The sequence below is a fragment of the Callospermophilus lateralis genome, chromosome 19, assembly GCF_048772815.1.
Source record: "Callospermophilus lateralis isolate mCalLat2 chromosome 19, mCalLat2.hap1, whole genome shotgun sequence".
Taxonomy (NCBI): domain Eukaryota; kingdom Metazoa; phylum Chordata; class Mammalia; order Rodentia; family Sciuridae; genus Callospermophilus; species Callospermophilus lateralis.
The window spans coordinates 5,992,014-6,011,193 of NC_135323.1; the positions used below are offsets into that span (position 1 = coordinate 5,992,014).

The window sequence follows — 19,180 nt, forward strand, 5'->3', positions numbered from 1 at the left end:
CTTGTTCAATTTGTCCACATTTTGGTATAAATCTCAACCCAGGGATGATGTTAGATCAGGGTAGTTTGATTACATTGCTTATGATATATTCTAAGTTTGAAGTGAATATTCTGAATTAATTGTTTTTAAAGCTGGAAAACAAGCGAGAGTAAAGACTGGAAAAGCTGGTAATGCACCAGGACAGTTTTGAAATAATGGCCTCTTGAGTATCTGTATAAGGAGTAAACTCACAGGGCTGTCACAGGGCTTTTGATGTTGCTGTGAGCACATGTCATGATTAAATGCAGTGAGTCCACCTGGCCTGGCTGCCCACTCCTCACCATCAGTGTTCCTGGAAACTTCTTTATTTCATTTATTACCATAGGTGTACTTAGAAACATAAAGTATAAAGCGACCCGTCCCAAAGTCTCAGAATAATCATGGTGCTGGAGCAGCTGACACCATAACACTCTTGCATGTCAGCTCCTCTTCTGGGTGCTTCACATGTGAGTTTGTGTCATCTGCACACAACCCTAAGAAGTACAGTTATCTCCAGTTTTCAGATGTTAAGATCACGGCACAGAGAAATTTAAATAAATTTCCAAAGGTGACATGGTAAGTGGCAGAGCCACTGTTAAGACTAAGTAAATATCCCAAGTCCATATATCTGACCATGAGGTTGTCCCACTTCTCTGAATAAAATTGTACCATCACTGTGTTCCAGTAGAACTTTTTCATCCCCCCCCCCCCCCCAAAAAAAAAAAGGGCATTGTGCTGGCTTTGTCCCATGGCAGTAGTTTGGTCTCTGGCCGGTGGTACTCATTCAAGTCCAGTCTGCTTGGAGGGCCTCAGTGGGAAGGGAACACCCTCATGGTTCAGGGTACGGTCTCTGTACTGGAGATGTGTGGAGCTTTGGGATGAGTTCTTGAGCTGATTTGGTGTATTCTGAGCTTTCTGGCTGATCCTTTCCTCATGAATGAAGTGGCAGGTTTAATACCCTGACTTGACTGGTCATCCCCACAAACCTTATTGCTTATATATTCCCCCCCTTATGCTTTCTGACCAACAAAGCTCTGCTTCCTCTGAGCACTCTACTGTGGTGTGGTTTTAAGTGTATTTCAAGGTGTGAGGAAACTGAAGTAGTCAACTTTTGAAAAAGCAGTGTGATTAGTGGTCTCACTGAAACCACATCAAACTCAGCATTGCCACTGGATGTGTTTCCTACGGCCCCGCTGAGTCAAGTGAGGTCCTGCATTGGCAGCACTGTCTACTTGTCCTTCTGCTCCTGCTGGTTGCACAGTATCCCTTCAGGCATTTAGCTGTGTTGGACTCTTTCTGTGAGTGCATGTTCCAAGCAGTTTCCTGGAGGAATTGGTTTGTGACTAGGTGGTTTTCATACACAGGCAGTGCCTCTGAGGAAGGAGACTGTGTGCTAAGTCTCCCACAAGTGGCATATAGTCCTGTGAGTGGCACATGGTCCTGTGAGATCAGGATTAGTCTTGCTCTTCCTTGAGCATTGTGGGGAAATTGAATAATGTTCTTTTCCACTCCAAAACGAATGTCGTACAAAACTTTGCATAGGTGTCATTAAGCAGACTTCTCTCTCGTGTCCCTACCAACTGCCCAGGCAGTCCCTACCCATTGTTTCCTCCCAGTAGAGCCTGGACTGCTGTAGTGTGGTCCTGGGTGAAGAAAGTGCCTCTCTGTGGCTTGCTACCACTGCAGAAGCCTGTTCTAGGGAGAAGCTTCTCTTGTGTGATCTGCCTGCACTCTTTCAGTCTCATCTTTCCACTCAGTGCTGGTCCTCCTTAACCCCTAGATAGTTCTCAGATTTCTGTCCACTGCCTTCTTTATAGACTGGGTCTTACTTGATGAATTAGATGGGAAATGTGAGCAGTAGGGATGTTTCCCTGATTAATGCAATGGAGACAGATCTTTCTGCTCTTTAGGGATCCAGAGCATGTTTTCTTACTAATATTTTAATAGCTGTCATATCATTGCAAGTAGAAAATTATATTTGTCCTCTACACCAAAGTAAACAGAGAACACTTTCTGAAGTCAGAGATGATGACCACTGAGGCTGATGGTTCAGAATTTTGGATCCCAGGTGAGAGGCTCTGGATTAGGCCAAAGATCTGCTGGCCCAGGAGGTGTGGCACAGTTGACCCAGACGGCTTGACTGCTCTCTTGTCTTGCTTCCATCACACACAAAACTGTCATTCTGTAAAATCAACTTAAAGGATATATGCTTATTTTGCCCAACTTTTCACATGGGTAAGTGAACTGTCTGTCAATTCATTTTAGTAACTCAGGTCTGTGGAAGTTCAGAAGATGGTTAGAAAGAGTCCTGCTGTCTTTCCCAGTGCACTCCGACTGCCATCGTGCCCAGCATCACTGACTTGCCCGATGTTCTTTGACCACCTCCTTCCTCGGGGCTGACACACAGGGCTCTGTTTCCTGAGGGCTTGAGGGCAGTGATGTCTTGGGAATGTTCATTTTGGGTTCTTTCCACAAGTACGAAGTACCCACTATGTGCTGATATGTGTTAGAGTTACAGAGGAGACAAATGTTCAAGGAGGGCAGTACTTTTTATCCTGGTTTTGAGTCCAAGACAGACTCAGGATGGGTCATCATAAATATTATTTATGATAGATAATGCCAGTTGTATAGTGCTCTGCCTCACCATATCTGCCAGAAGAGGAGAAGCATAGTTCACCCTTTCTTCTGCTGTGTTGTTGACTGTCTCTTGATTATATGCCATACATTAGGACCCAAGCTGTTTTTGGCCAATGGCTAGGTGCTGCTGCCAGTTTGCTGCAGGTGCCTTTGTATCAGTAAGAAAGAATAGAGTGGGCCTTGCTCTTGGGCTCTAAAGGAGCTGTGGTTGTCAGGTCTCATAACTTGGTCATGCTAAGTACCTCACCCCACCCCATTTCGTCCCTGGGGTGGGTAAGTTCTAGTCTGGTATTCATATCCCCCCTCCCCCAATCTTCTCTAGTGTGTTCTTTCCTTATGCACAGGAATTGTAGATTACGTATTTTTATTCTTTCAGTGAAGACACAAGCAGGTGTTCAAATGACTGGTACATTTCATCACAGTGCTTTTTTGTTGGACAATTTGGTAGAGTTTAAGGCATTATTTAATCGATTCCATTATGAGAGAGATTTTTTAAGGTTCTTATTGCAGTTAGATTTTTCTGAGATTGAATGTAAATTAAATGCATGAGTATGAAGGGCTGTTTGGAAGGACAGAGTAGAAACACTTAAACACGAATGGGCCGTTGGAGGGTGCTAGCATTCCATCGTTGTTGACCTGTTCGTGTGTCCCTTTCATAGTCATGAGTACTCCCTGTTTCTTTTCTGTTCTGCTTTTTGGATTTTACTGAAAAGATTATTTCAGAAGTTCTCTAGAAGTCTAACACCAAATTTTGATGAACTTCAATGGAAAATAAAGCCACATTCACTAGATAATCATCAAGTAACTGTATGGAAATTAAATGAAGGTTTTTAATTAATTGAAGTGACATTATGATTTTACTATTTCGTTTGAGTATATGGGCTCCAAATACACATGTGTTAGCCTAGACTTGAGGACCACAGATGTTCGATTTGATTTTGAAGAATAGATATAGAATAAGAATTTAGAAATTTAGAATCTCAGAAGCAAATGGCTTATCCCTTAAACTTCAACTGAGGACTGGAGTGTGGCCCTGAGTTCTTCCTGACTTTCCCTGGAGCCATTTTGGGATGAGTCAAGGATAGCCTGCTTGAAGGTGATCAGTGGGCCTTTGGAGGACTGTGGCCTCTTTGGCCTTGTTGTTTACTGACCCTGAGCTGACTAAGGAAAGTCTGGGGCCAGACACTAGGATTGTTAGCTTTTGTCATGGCTCAGGTTGAATCTCTGTGAGGTGGACGTTTCTTATATGCCATATGTGACCTTTGACTTTGCCAGGGCATTTAACCTTTTAAAAATTCTAACTGTGTGGAAGCAGTTTATATCCTATCTGATGTCCAAGGAGAAAAGATGCAGAGAAATTTCCTAAAGAAATCTATTATAGTGCTTCCAAACACAAGGTTCCTCTTTGAAATTGACCATGTAGCAAGTACTACATAGTCTGACCAGGTGGTATTACCCTACTGACCAGGTATACCCATCCCATTTTCTTTACTTTGTCAAAATGATCATTGGAATGCTGTCAGAAATGCAAAGTTTTAGAAGTGGATCTTCAAAACAGGTCAGAAATGCTGGGTGCAGTGGCATATGCCTATAACCCCAGCTGCTCGGTTTCCCTTTCTTCACTGAAGAGGCATTTGGTGTGAGTAGAAAGACCCTTCACCATGCCAGCCACATTGGTTGCTTGATGCTAGTCAAATCCTAATTAATCAGAAACGTCCAAATGACATTGATTTCTTGTTTGCCAGATTTGTGGTATAAGGGACAAGTTCCATGGTGAGTAGGAAAGCTGTCTCCTGGTGCTCAGCACTGGGCTTGGCTCACAGCAGAACCTTGGTGAATGCTGTTGACAAGGAGGACAAGTTGAGGAGGGTGACTGAGGTCATGTATTCTGATATAAGTGGTCCAAAGTAGACAAATTGAGGAATTAGAAAAGTTTAACTGTATAATGTTTGTTAACGTTTTCAAATTCTGGGCCTTTAAGAACTTGCTAACTAGAAATTAGCACAGTACTTTCTGAAAATACATTTATTGCTTCAGTCTGAGTTTCAGATAACACTTGACAGAACCTAGCTGAGAATTTGCTCACTCTCCTGAGCTGAAGGTTGAGGCTCATTGGTGAGTGTGGTGAAGGATTTATGTTTCACTTTACTCACATAGAACACATAGGGCAAAAGTGGTAGCTAGAAAGATATCACTTTCAGAAAGGTGAGAAATGCCAACTCTGAGGGCTCAGGGTAGAGGGAAGCCACCTGTGTATAAGAATGCATAGAGCAATATCTTTTTGGTTGAAGTACTTTTGGTGCTATGTGTTTGGTTCTGTGTGTAGACCTATTTCAGCAGAAAGGGGACATTTGGAGTTAGCCGTGTTTCACGTTGGTTTGTTGACAGTGTAGACTTTTAGAGCTGAAAGAAATAACATAGCTTGTCTTGTTCAAGACACTCACTTTGCCGATAAGGAGATGGAAATTCCCAGAGGGATCTAAATTACCCAGAGTGGATGTGCTGGTATGTAGTCACCATGTGAGGCTGGTGGTGAGTTCTTGGATGGAAACTCACTCCTGGGGTTCTTTCCTGTCCAGACATCAAACAGACCAGGATGCTAGAAATGTAGAGTAAGTGTTGGACAGCTTGTGAGAAAACAAAGGCAAGTAGCTCAGATATCCAGCTTCTTAATGATTAGTCTTTGTTCCTCCCCAAGGGGACAAGAAAGCATCAGGGTAATGTGTTGGGGATTCCTAATGTATCTAAGGAGGCTGGAACTTATGTGACCTGAGGAAACTGACCTAGGTCTGTGGTTGGTCTCCTGGAGGCGTAGCTGAGAATTCCTCCTTCCCACTCTTGCCTAATCTACCATATATTTAGTTTTATTACACTTTTTTTCTTTCTTATTTTCTTTCGTAGTAGTGAGGATGGAATCCAGGGATCATGCATACTAGGCAATTGCTCTATCACTGAGCTATATCCTCGGCCATACCCCCCTTTCCGAGACAGGATTTTATTAAGTTGATGAGGCTAGCCTCAAATTTGTGATCCTCCTGCCTCAGCCTCCAAAGGATTATAGATGTGTATCCATGCCTGGTTTGCTTTAATTTTTTTTAAAAAAAAGGTTTATTAGGGGAAATTTCCATGTATACTATTAGAGGGGACGATGTAATCCTGTCTACTTAGTATATTTGGCAGTTACTAATCCTTGCCTGCATGCCCCTCTTGATGCCACCAGCTACCTTGCTGGATCATTTTAAGGCAAATCCAAGATATTTCATTACCAATATTTCTACTTTGCATTTTGAACTAATGAACACTTAGTTCACATCTGAACCAAATCCCTGAGATTCTGGAAGGATCCATATCTGGGAAGGAGGAATATGGCTGAGAGTGAGGGAGAAAAGTCCTGCCTCTTTTGGGGTAGTATTTAGGATGGGACATAACTGTTTGAAGCTTCTTCATTAGCTTTCTCCCTGAAGTGATAGCTTTGAGCAACTTGCTGTGTTTATAATCCTGATTGTGGACTCTGATAATGAGCCTTTAGTTTGTAATCGAAATGAGGATTTCATAGGAAATAAACAATTTTTCCATCATTGGATCAAGTGAACATTTCTGAGGCCCTTCCTTTAATGTATGTTTGCATTGTGACAGTTGATCTTACCTGTTTTTGTTTCAGATGGGAATGACTGGTAACACAAGTCCATTTGGACAGCCTTTTAGTCAACCTGGAGGGCAGCAAATGGGAGCCACTGGAGTGAACCCCCAATTATCCAGCAAACAGAGCATGGTCAATAGTTTGCCTACCTTCCCTACAGACATCAAGAATACTTCAGTCACCAATGTGCCAAATATGGTAAGGTACCCTTGGTGCTCAGTGCTGTGGGACTTGGTGTGGGTGCTTTGGCATATGGATTTTATTGCACCGACAGTGTGTTAAGTGGGTGAAGGGAAGATAACCCATGTTTCTTATGATTAAGTTACTCTCTAAGTGATCTTTACATTTTCTGTGATGAGCTGACAGCAGATGGGATAGCCACTCCTCACAGACTTCCTTTGTTTATGAAGAAAATATACATAAGTGAATTACTTTACCTTTCTTTGCAGAATCACCAGAATCAGCAACACTGGCTTTTTGTTAGATTGCTATTTGTTAGTGATTTGAAGCTATCAGTAAAAGTCCATCAATTTGTGTTATGGTCAAACAAATGACATTTGTCTTCCAGCGACTTCATTTTGTTGATGAGACAGGTCTTGTGCCTGAGTTGATGGATGATTTCACATCTTCATTCTCCCTATAAAACAGGAACTGTCCCCGAACCCTCTAACCTAACTAATCAAGATATTAGTGGGAGAATACCTCCTTTTGCACCACAAAGTAAAATCTTTGTTAATTCAGATCATGGAGGAAGCAATGCCTACTGTGGTCCATCCTCACTGTGTACACCCCAACTGTTGAACATCTGATTTGTGTTTGGTGATTGGTCAAGCCCTGAACAGACAACTGTCTTCTTTCCTGGGCTTATTGCCAGTGGTCAGACCTTCTAAGCTTGCCACTCACATATTTCTGCAGTAGCAATTTGGGAAGTCTTAGAAGAAAGCCAGAGGATTATGTTCAAAAACATTTGTCATCTGCCCTACCCCTGCCTCAGTTCTGGGGATCAAACCCAGGGGCACTTTACTACTGAGCCCAGGCCTTTTAATTTTTAATTTAAAAAACATATTTTTAGCTGTAGATGAACACAATATGTTTATTTTGTTTGTTTATTTTTATGCGGTGCTGAGAATCGAACCCAGTGCTTCACACATGCTAGGCAATTTACTCCACCACTGAGCTATAGCCCCAGCCCTGATTTTTAATTTTGAGACAGGGTCTTCTCCTTAAGTTACCCAGACTGGCCTCAAACTCATGATTTTCTTGCCTCAGCTTATTGAGTAGCTGGGATTACAGATATGGGCCACTATGCCTAGCTTTCCTTTCTCCTTTAAAATTCTGTTTGAGGTTGGGAATGTAGCTAACTAGTAGAGTGCTTTCCTACCATGTGCTAGTCCTGGGGTTCAAGCACCACAGGGGAGAAAAAAAAAATCTGGCTGCTGGTCCCACTTCACCCTCTCTTCTTTACCTACACCTGACTAATGCAATCCCTCTACTCTGCCAGCCTGGGCTACTGCTTTGTAGGACTGAATCTGCTGGCTGTGGTCTACTCATCAAGATAGTGGACAGAGGCTTCTTTCCTTCCTGTACTAGGGCTGCAGGGCCTCTCTGCCCTGGGGACTCTCGGTTCTCTGTTACAGGGCCTCTTGGACCCTTGGGGATATTTAACAGCATCCATGAGATAGATACCCATGGCCCTCTCTCCCTACTCCATTTGTAGCAATCAGAAATGTGTCCAGATATTGACATAAGTTCCCTAGGGGCACAGTCTTGTGTGCTCACATACAAGTGTGCACACACCCACCATTTGGAACTCCTACTGTGGAGAGTGATTGGGGGAAGCAGTAACAGTGAAGTCTCATTCTTTGGTCTGTCTTTTGGAGTCTAACCATTTCCCTCCCTTACTCTCTTCTCACCTTCCCCTTTCTCTCTCTTGGGCTTCCCAGGATCATGGTAAACTGAGGAAGCGTTCTTGTCCACGGGAATTGTGCTGCTTGCTTGGGGGCCACTTTCTCACAAAAGCCCATATGGACTTAAGGAGAGAGATCTACCATAGATGTCCTCAAAGGGCAAAATTGAGTGACTACTTCTGCTGTTGGCCTGGACCCTTTATTTTGGAGGCTCCAGGATAGGATGAGCTCCCTCACGCCTGGGAGGCAGCATGATCCCAGTGTGGCCTTCAGTGCCCTGCTGGAGGTAGGAACCGGAGTGGCTGGCAGGGAGGTTGGACATGAGCACACATGGTTTGCCTGGCATCTTTTTAAGTGTTCATGCCCTCTGATTAACCTTATTCCTGCAGTGGCCTCGTGAGAGGCATCATTACAGGCCCCATTTTATAGATGAGGACATTAAGCTTGAGGGAGTTTGGTTTGTTCAAGACTATATAGCTTTCTGTCTGTAAAGCTCTTTTTTTTTTTTTTTTTTTTTTGTACCAGGGATTGAACTCAGGGTCACTCAACCACTGAACCACATCCCCCAGCCCTATTTTGTATTTTATTTAGAAACAGGGTCTCCCCAAGTTGCTGAACGCCTCCCTGTTGCTGAGGCTGGCTTTGAACTCCTGATCCTCCTGTCTCAGCCTCCCAAACTGCTGGGATTACAGGCGTGTGCCACCAAACCCAGCTGTAAAGCTCTTTTTAATTAAGTCCGGATGTCATGCTTCAGAAGCCCTGGGTCCCCTGGGAATACCCCCCTTGCCTGTGTTTACTCGGCTTGTTTGCAGTTCTTCCATTTTTGTTTTGTGATCTTCCTCAAATTTTCTCCATTATATCTGGCCTCTTGAAATCCACAGATTTTTGCATTATGCAGAAAAGTGGTTACAGAAAAACTAGGTCTGTTCAATGAAAAAAAGGAAAATAAGCCTTGAACTCACTTGTACTTCTTTTCATGTTTTGGGTAACCTTTGGAATTTGACTAGATTTGGTACCAAAGAGTTTAGGTATGAACTTTGATGCCAAATTACGTTGTACCAGGTCAGGCTCTGATGGAATAATTTAAATTACATGGTCATTGACCTAGGAGCTCTTGCTTTTCTGTCTTTTAGTTTCTACAGGATACCAACTTTGCTGAATGGTGTTAAGAAAGGGAAGGGATAGGGTCTTTCTGTTAATTTGTCCCATTTTGGGGGTCCTTCTATGTGCCCGAGTACTGGTGTGGGCATCCAGAATACAGGTATGAATGTTGCAGGGTATGCTCCTCTTTCATGAAATTAGGACTGCAGTGGTGACAGAAAATAAGTAGAAAACTGTGGGAGACCAACCTTACACGGGACTGAGTCACACTCCCTGGCTGGGTGCTGAGGCGCTCAGTCACAGAAATATGGCAGAGATTTCTCCACCCTTCTTGGGTTCGAGGGTTGGTGTCTCCTGCATGGATGTGTCTTGCTACAGCCCCATGGGTGAAGCTACGCTCACCTGTTTCTTTGTAATATAACCCCTTGCCCTGTTTACGATAGAATCTTCTATGGAAGTCCCTTGTGTGTGTCCCCTTCTCTTACTGTGCCCTTGGGTGTGGCCTACCCTGGTGTCAGTCAACCTGCTGACAGTGAACATCATGAAGATACACTCAGCCCCCTGAAACCTGACCCCTTGCCTCATTTGAATAGCTTTTCCTCAATAAAAGGGGTCAGCGTGTGCTCTCGCTCTCTCTCTTCCTGTGAACCCTTAAGGTCAGAGGAGCCGTCACAGCAATCCTGGAGAAAAAGGTATTTGTGTCTCTTGTGTGGTTATTTCGTGCAGCCCAGTTAGCCCAGTTCAACTGGAGTGACCCCTGAGCCTTTTAGTTGCGAGAACAGAAACCCGGCCGAAAACTGCACCAAAGTTTGCATAGCATGCAGTGGTTGAAACTAACACAGGAGCCACCTTACATGGAGCCCTCAGAGAAGGCTGCACCGAGAAAGGGACATTTGATGTCACAGAGACCCCAGGGCACCAGGAGTGCATTGGCTTGTGTAGAAAGTGGCAGAAGTCTAGTGCATGGGAAAGATGACTCTTGGGGAGGGGAAAAGGCCAAGGCTCAGGGCCAAGTAGGAGCCAGCCAGAGGGCTTTTGGATAGAAGGAGAGACCTTGGCTTGCAGGGAAATGATCTGCGGTCTTAATACCCTTCAGAGCCTTTTTAATACCCTTCAGCTGGAGAGGTTGAGGATGGAGTGCACTGCTGAAGGCTGGAGGAGCTAGTGGCCTAGATGTGGTTGGATGCACTGGGGGTATGGGAGACTAGCTGAGGTTTGCCATTTGGGTAGCTGTATGGGAGACATGGTGAAAAGTCTTTTACGGAGCTGGTGGAGAGGACGGAGGGATTAGTACCTTTGGGGATACTTATGGATTCCCAAGAGGTGGTGAAAGCAGGTAGGCATACAAGTAGAGCAAACACTGGCCTTCTGGGAGTCAGCAGCGCTCACAAAGCACACAGTGCACTCACAACTCTAGGGTGAATAATATGACCCAGGGAGAGCACTAGACAGCCTGGCTAGGGACAACATGAAGGAATAGCCAGCAAAGGGGATAGTACGGGAGTGAGTTACCACAGCTAAGAGAAGACCTCTAGGCTGCAGGATTTGGTAGCTGCTGAGAGGCTGAGTAAGATAAGGGCAGATGGCATCATTAGAGAGTGAAGGTTGATCTGTGGGGAGCACAGTCTGCCATTGAGAGATGCAATCTACATGCACAGAGACCTGGGGACCAACAGCCTCTGTGGCCACCCCTGACACTCCCAGCCTCCTTTCCTGTAGGCTGTGTTGCCAAGAGCACTGAAAGGGTTAGTTTCTCTCTTGGAAATAGCATCATTCTTGAGGACTTTCTCAAAAGGAAAGTCATGCTTTAGAAGCTGTGAGTAGCCAGGCACAGTGATGCATGCCTGTAATCCCAGCAGCTTGGGAGGCTGAGGCAGGAGGATCGTGAGTACAAAGCCAGCCTCAACAAGTTAGCAAGGCCCTAAGCAACTTAGTGAGACTGTCTCAAAATAAAAAAAGGACTGGGGATGTGGCTCAATGATGAAGTGTCCCTGGGTTTAATCCCAACTACAAAAAAAAGAAAAGGAAATGTACATTTTCTTAAATTTTCAGATGCATCTCATTGTAGCTCTTATCTTTGGCCATTCTATTTGAAGTCTCTTACTTTATATAGATTTAGAGGTTTGTTAAAAATATCCATATATTATTTCATAATTCTTAGGTGCACCTTTTTTTGCTTACTTTTCTGCAGATGTACATCTCTGAAGTCTGTGTGTATTAGACCTAGTCAAGTCTTCGATTTAATGACATGCAGAATGCATGCGGTTTGACTTGTCCATAAATTGAATTAATAGAGTGACATAATTATTAAACAAGGTTACAGTTTATTAGGATAGCATAAGTAGATGTAAGAATTTAGAAATTAAATTTTTTTGACAAAGGAAGAGGAGCAGGCTGTGTGGGGGAGAGGCTGAGTCACCCTTTTAGGTGTGCCAGACCTATCTTTGAGCAGGAAGTGCATGCTGGGAACTCAAGCCCTACAAGCAGGCAGGGATGAACAGGCCATTTAAGAGTAGTTCTTTTGGAAGAGGTGCCGCTTGACTCCTGGTGACTTTGTCCTATCTAAGCTTCAGCTTGGACTTTCTGCCACTTCCACAGAGTGCTCTTTGGAAGTGGGACTCACCTTTGACCGAGAACATTTTGTGACCAGAGGGGCCTTGTCTCCAGGTTTCCCCATATGGTTTCCCACAGAGTTATTTCTGATATGGAGTTCCTGTGTGGACTTTTTAAAGAAAAATTTAAACAACATCATGTAGTGATTCATCAGGTGTGCTGCTTATTTAAAACTGTGGTGGGAAACACCTGTGATCCCAGCAGTTCAGGAGGCTGAGACAGGAGGATCACAGGTTTGGGGCCAGTCTCAGCAACTTAGCCAGATCCCATCTCAAAATAAATAAAAAAATAAACAAACAAATAAATAAATAAAAATAAGGGCTAGGGATGTAGCTCAGTGCCACTGGATTCAAATTTTTAAAAAATGCAAAAATGTTCATGAAAGCAGAGGTTTTTTTTGATTGTGTGTCAGAGTATTGACGTGGAGGTTTTAGACAAGGCCTCTGGCAGCTGCTGACGTCTCTAAACAGGAAAGTATGGCTGGCGGCAGACTGTTCAGGCAGTTGAAGGTTGTGGAGTGTCTTTTCTGTCCTGCTGGAATAACCTGGCTGGGGCAGTGACATTAGCAGCATTTGAGTGGCAAACCATAGGCAACAGGCTTTGCTCAGGCGGTTCAGCTATAGCTTTCTTCTGTATGTCAGTGGTTCCTGGGCCTCACCTCGTCCTCTGACTCAGAATCTTTCAGGAGGAAAGTTAGGAATATCTCAGTTTTTGTGGCCACTCTGTGAAACTTCAGGTTTTTTTCTTATTCAGTTTCTCAGTTTATGGTTCTTATTTCCCTCCGATATAATTTACATAATTCTCAAGTAGATGATCTGTAGTCCTTTCACTGGAATCTGCACTTTAAAATAGCCCCTCTGGTGATTCTGATGTAGAACAAAGCTCACGAGAGCCACTGTGTGTGAAATGTGTCAGTGGTCAAGTGGCCTCCTGTGTGCTACAGAGTGAGCTTACCTTGTTGGTTTTGGTGTCCTCCTTAACCTTAATACTTCAAAAGCCTTCACCATCCCCCCTGCCAGCTACGTTCATCATATTCTCATCGTTGCCTTTCCCTTGGGTCTAGTCTCTAATGACTGGGGGATCAAGGTGAAACTGCATGAAGGCCAGGACTCTCTTTGTCCTTGTCTTCAGTGGGCTCATTTCATGGCGTAGATTTTTTCTCACAGATGCTAAAGTTCACCATTCTTTATGTGAAAATCGGAAGACTGCTGCTTGTCTAATGTTTGCCTCTGTCCACTAGGGAGGGTGCTTGCAGAGTTCTCCGGGGGTGACCAGGCAGTAGTTGTGACAGCAGCTCTGTGTAAAGCCACACTGCAATTGTGAATGTGTCTCACTGATCAAATTGGATAATGTGGGGAAATGTTTGAATATAAGCCTTTGACCATAATTGTTAATAATTTAAATGTTTGTGTATTTTTAAGAATTTATATCTATTTCTTCTATCATACTGGCTCCACCTGTATCATTAAAATTGCTGAGAAAATAAGTATGCAGGACCTTCAAAGAATAACCTTTGGTCTAAAATTCTTAACAGTAGCTTAGTGTAAATCCTTTTTTTCTGTTTGGACTTATCCTCATTTGTTCTGGCAATAAATATCAGCTGTGAAACATAGTCTAAGTACAAATTATAGTATGTGGCTTGTGGCATATAATAGGAAACTAAATTGGAGGAAATTAGGCAGTCCTGTGGTATAGGAACATTCTGTGTACCATAAATACAGTCAACCTTCTGTGTCTGTAGGTTTTGCATCTGTGGACTCAGCCAACCTCAGATGGAAATTAGTTTCTAAATAACACATACATTATTCTATAAACAATATGGTATAAGAACTATTTATGTCGAACTTTCCTTCTATTAGGTATTAAAGTAATGTAGAGATGATTTAGAGAATTCAGGAGGCTATGCCTAGGTTATAAGTGGACAGACCACTTTATGTGAGGGTCTTGAGCATCAATAGATTTTGTTATCCACAAGGCTCCTGTAATACTAGGAATGACTGCAGAGTCCAGAGTCTGCTTAGGATAGCCCTTTCTTCAACAAAACCTCCTCATTGGAAGCATAAATTGTGCCCACAGATATACATAGCTCTTTCACTTCATAAAAAGTAGAGACCTGGTCAGACATTTCTTTAAAGGAGGACTGGGGCTGGGGCCCAGTGGTAAAGCACTTGCCTTGTACTTGTGAGGCACTGAGTTTGATCCTCAGCACCACAAATAAATAAATAGATAGATAGATAGATAGATAGATAGATAGATAGATAAATAGATAAATAAATAAATAAAGGCATGGTGTCCATCTAAAACACACACACACACACACACAAAGAAATTAAAAAGACTAAAGGAGATGTGCTCTGTACTTACTTAGAACTAGTACCACAATGTCTGCCTGTCTGTTAGCAGCAAGCAGAAGAGGTGTTTACCAGGCATTTCTGAGAAATTAGTGATCGTTAGGACTTAGTAGATGATAAGTGTGATGATGCAGGATGAGGATAGTCATAGTCAGCCATGTCCACACAGTGCCTCAGTGTCTGAAGTGTTCTGAGCCAGGTTGATCTTTGTGAAGCCAGTCTATAGTCAATATTCCTGAAGACTGTTTCTTTACAAATTTTTAGTCAATTGGTAATCCTTAAACTGGTCGTAGGCAAATGACTGTTGCCTGATAAGACCCTGTAACTGTGTTGAGACCTGCCATTTGGCTTGGTCCATCACCTTGTCCCCATGGGACTAGATTGAGCATTGTCTGATTTTCATTTGTGTGAACCCCTCCTGGTTAGACCTGCTCTCCAGTTCTGGAGGCTGTGACCATGGAACAGGTAAAGGGAGTAGCAGAACTACTTGCCTCAACTTTGCTGTGGCCATTCTGTTTTCTTTCCAACTTTTTTGAGCTGGAAGATTTACCTAGAAATGATTCTGGTCCCACTTGCTCATTTTAAGTTATTTCCCTATTGAATTGAGATCTTAAAATTTAAGATAATGTTATTTTTAAAAAAAAATCAGTAAACACCAATCAAGAATACAGAAACTCAAGAACTTATTCCATCCATCTGAATGAATAGCTGTGTTCCATTTCTTACCAGTTGATCTTCATCATCTCAGCATGATCATCCTTCTTCCTACACTGGTAGCGGTGAACTCTTATGGGGAACATTCTATTTTGTGATTCCAGAGCTTGCATAGTCAACTGTTGCAGGGTCCTTCTGGGAGAATCAGAAAGGCAATACTGCAGAGCTGTGTTGTCCTACCTGATGATGTTGGTGTCATTTTCTAATACTAAATGGAGATTATGGAGGGTCACACATTCTAGATAGTCAGGGAGGGAGTATCCAAGAAGCATGGTTCTGGGACCTCACTGGGATGTGAAGGTGGGCGCTGGCTGGGTCTCGAGGGCTGCTCTGGAAGGAGGTAGTGCATTTTTTACTGTTCTTTCTTGGTCTCTCTTCTCAGTGTTTGGAGCATAGGGTGTTTTGAAGGCATTATAATGTATACTTGGGCACTTACTGGAAAATAACATTTTTTTAATGAGGAATGCCAGAATAAACTTTATTATGCTCATTCTTGGTGCACATCTCTATTTCCTTAGGGTAGAATACAAGGTATATGGGAGAAACAGTTGGGACCAGTTATACAAAGCTATGTACTACTAACGATCCTTGTAAAAATGCATGTTGAAATCTAAAATTTAATGAATGCAAGGGCAAGTGAGTGTTTGCCCTTACACGTGGTCTGATGAATGGAATGTGACTGATGTTGGGATTAGTAAGTTATGGTGACAAGCAACCCAGGCAAAGAGCATGTGGTTAAGTTGAGTGAAGAAGACCAAGGTAGGTGAGTGGGCTGCACCCTGAAGCCTGAGGGTTGGTGAGCTTTTGTTCACAAGCAGTTCTTCAGTAGTTCAGAATGTTTAGCCAGCTTTACTCCCTGGCCATTACTGACCTCCTTCTTCTGTGTTTATGAATTTGGCATGAACTGATTCTCATGCATGAAGTACCTAGTATGTGTATTTTAATGCTTTGGATAGATGCTATTATATTGCCTTTCAACAAGAGCCATGTATCAGGTTGCTTACATCATACCATCTTCCCAAATCTGGGGGCTCTCACCTTGTTCTTGGTAGGAGAAAATGATGTCATCTTATTTTGATTTTTGATTTTTTTTTTTTTTTTTTTTTAGTACTAGTAGAATTAAAGTGCTATGTTTAGAGACATGGTCATTACTTACTTAAGTCGCTTAGTTCCTATCCTGTTAGATTTGCTCAGAACTCTTTAGCAAGATAGTCAACCCTGTGTTGAGGAGGGGAGCAGAAAGGTTCAGCATGAGGGCTCTGGGACTGGTCCTGAGTGCTTTGGGAGGGACAGCCCCTAACTGAGCACTGCTTGCTGGGCCTGGAACTCAGAGCCTGGCACAGGGTACTTGAGAAATGAAGATGGGCCAAGAGGAAAAGAGTATTTTTTGCAGTACTGTTTGTATGGCCTTGTGTGTTTCAGGTCTTTCCCCTGGTTTATCAGTCTTTACCTTTGTCCTGTTTGCTCCCAGTGGGTTTAGTCATAACGAGCATGAGTTTTTACGTAATCTGGCCTCATAGTTTCCCTTTAGGGAACTGTGCTCTGCTGTATGATAATTGGCCTTGGACTTTTTTCCTCTTAAATCTTTTGTTTTATTCTCACTGTAAAGGTACATACATGTAAATTTTGGAAAATTTGGTAAAACATCAATCAAAATAATAATACATCCCCTGTGGAACTTCAACAAATAGAAATGGCTGTGGCCCCTTGGCAGATGTGGGGGGGCGGGGACCTGTGTTTTTAAGCGTTTCACTGGAGGGCTGGGGATGTGGCTCAAGCGGTAGAGCGCTCGCCTGGCATGCGTGCGGCCCGGATTCCGTCCTCAGCACCACATACAAACAAAGATGTTGTGTCCGCCAAAAACTAAAAAATAAATATTAAAAAATTCTCTCTCCCTCCCTCCCTCCCTCTCTCTATCTCTATCTCTCTGTCTTTAAAAAAAAAAAAAAAAGAGTTTCACTGGAGATGTACCTCAGTGGTAGAGCACTTGCCTAGCATGCAGGAGTCCTGGGGTTTGATACCCAGCACCCCCCCACACACACACACAAAAGCTTTACTCATGATGGTTGGGGACCATGATGGTTGGGGACATTTCATGACTAAGACCTTTACGACCTTACATTACAGAATATTCATCTTAATTGTCTTCTAGTACCTGTACAGGTTTATTTTTTTATATTCTTGATAATTTTCTACTGGTTCTTTTGATTTAAGGATTTTCCCTCAAAGCGGAATGCTTTTGGGTTCCACAATGCAGAATTATTAAAAAGTAAACTGTGAAAGACCCTCCCCCATGATATAACCAGCAGAGAGCTTTACTGAGGTTTTTCTAAGAACCAGTTCAAATAAAATCAGTAAGGAGGGATGGGATTGTGTCTCAGCGGTAGAGCTCTCACATGTGCTGAGTTCAATCCTCAGCACCACATAAAAATAAATAAATAAAATAAAGATATTGTGTCCAACTACAATTAAAAATAAATATTAAAAAAAATAAAGTCAGTAAGAAAAAACTGAATTACTTTATAGTACTGTTCTGAAATCTTTTTTGACTTAATATATTTTAATTACTTAAAATATAATTAGTAACTTTTTGTTAAGGCTTAAAAACAATGCTGTTATTATTTGTTGTCTTAAATAATGATTATTTTTCCAAGTATGGTGGCACCTACATGAAGTTCCAGCTGCTGAGAGGCTAAGGCCAGAAGCATCACAGTTATGTTTGAGGCCAGCCTTGGCAGCTTAGTAAAACCCCCTCAGAGTAAAAAATGTGAAGTGTTGGGAATGTAACTCGGTGGGCCCTGAGTTTAATTCCTAGTACCTCCCAAAACAAAAATAGCTGTTTTGTATTACTGCCCATTTTGAGTTTTTTTTGTTTTTTTGTTTTGTTTTGTTTGCCTGCCAGGAGTTTAGGCATGCCATTCTTCCACCTACATGACTTTATAAAACCGGGGTCATTTGAGTTCTGCCTTACTCTTTATGGCTGCATATTATTTCACTGTAGATCCTTACTATAGATCTGTTTAATTTGATAGACGTTAAGTTTTTCAGTATTTAGTCAGGGTGTGATATTCATTTTTGCATGGACATTTTAGCACACCCTGGTATAGTTACTTCTCTAATCATCTATTATAAGAAGTAGAACTACTGGATCAAAAGAAATGCACATTTTTCCTTGTGATACATTCTTTTCCAAAGGCATACCAGTTGCAGTTTCACCAGTACTTGAGATTACCATTTCTCGGTACCCTCATTAACTACGCCACTGATTGTTTTCTTTGTGTGTGTGTGTGGGGGGGGGGATGTTGACCATACTGATAGATGGAAAATAGCTCAGCATTTTATTTCACTTCTTTGATAACTAGTGAAGTGGAACTTTTCACAGCAGTTTCATTGAGATGTAGATCATGTATCATACAATTCCTTTTTTTAAAGTGCTCAAATGGCATTGTTTGTCATTTTCACAGTCACTTGTATAGCAGTTTTCATCACCCCAGAAGGAACCTCTGCACTACTTGCAGTCACTCCCTGGTTCTCTTGAACCCCAGCTCTAGCCAACCACAAACCTACTTTCTGCCCCTATTATTTAATAGAAATGGAATCATAACAACAAATGTTCTTTTGTGACTTCTTTCCATGAAAATACTGTTTTTAAAATTCATGTTGTATCATTTGTCAGTATTTGCTTTTGATGGTTGAATAATATTCCATTTTAGTTATACCACATTTTATCTTTTCAACAGTTGATGAGCATTTGACTGGTTTGCATTTTTTTTTTTAAGAGAGAGTGGTGGGGGGGGAGAGAGAGTTTTTAAATAGTTATTTATTAGTTCTCAGCGGACACAACATCTTTGTTTGTATGTGGTGCTGAGGATCGAACCCGGGCTGCACGCACACCAGGCGAGCGCGCTACCGCTTGAGCCACATCCCCAGCCCCTGGTTTGCATTTTTTGACTTATAAATAATGATGCTATGAATGTTTGCTCTTTTTTTCCTTTCAACAAATTAAAGTGCAAACATGTCTTCTTAATTCTCTTTGAGTGGAATTATGAGATCATATGGTAGTTCTGTACACAGTTGTATATTCCCACCTGCAGTGCATGAGTGTTTAACCTTCTCCACATTCTCTCCCACAGTCACTATTGTTGTTAAACATCTGTCTCTTTTATTATAGCCATCCTGGTGAGCATGAAGTGGCAGCT

At 42.4% G+C, this 19,180-nt stretch overlaps 1 protein-coding gene across 2 annotated transcripts in view; it reads left to right on the forward strand.

Moving 5' to 3' along the window:
* The window catches only part of Crebbp (CREB binding lysine acetyltransferase), a 133,036-nt gene that overhangs the window by 49,110 nt on the left and 64,746 nt on the right, over window positions 1–19,180 (forward strand). For both annotated transcript variants that reach the window (XM_076840621.2, XM_076840620.2), the window contains exon 3: window positions 6,317–6,493. In XM_076840621.2, coding sequence (XP_076696736.2) covers window positions 6,317–6,493 — 177 coding nt within the window. The remainder of the gene's footprint in view (window positions 1–6,316; window positions 6,494–19,180) is intronic.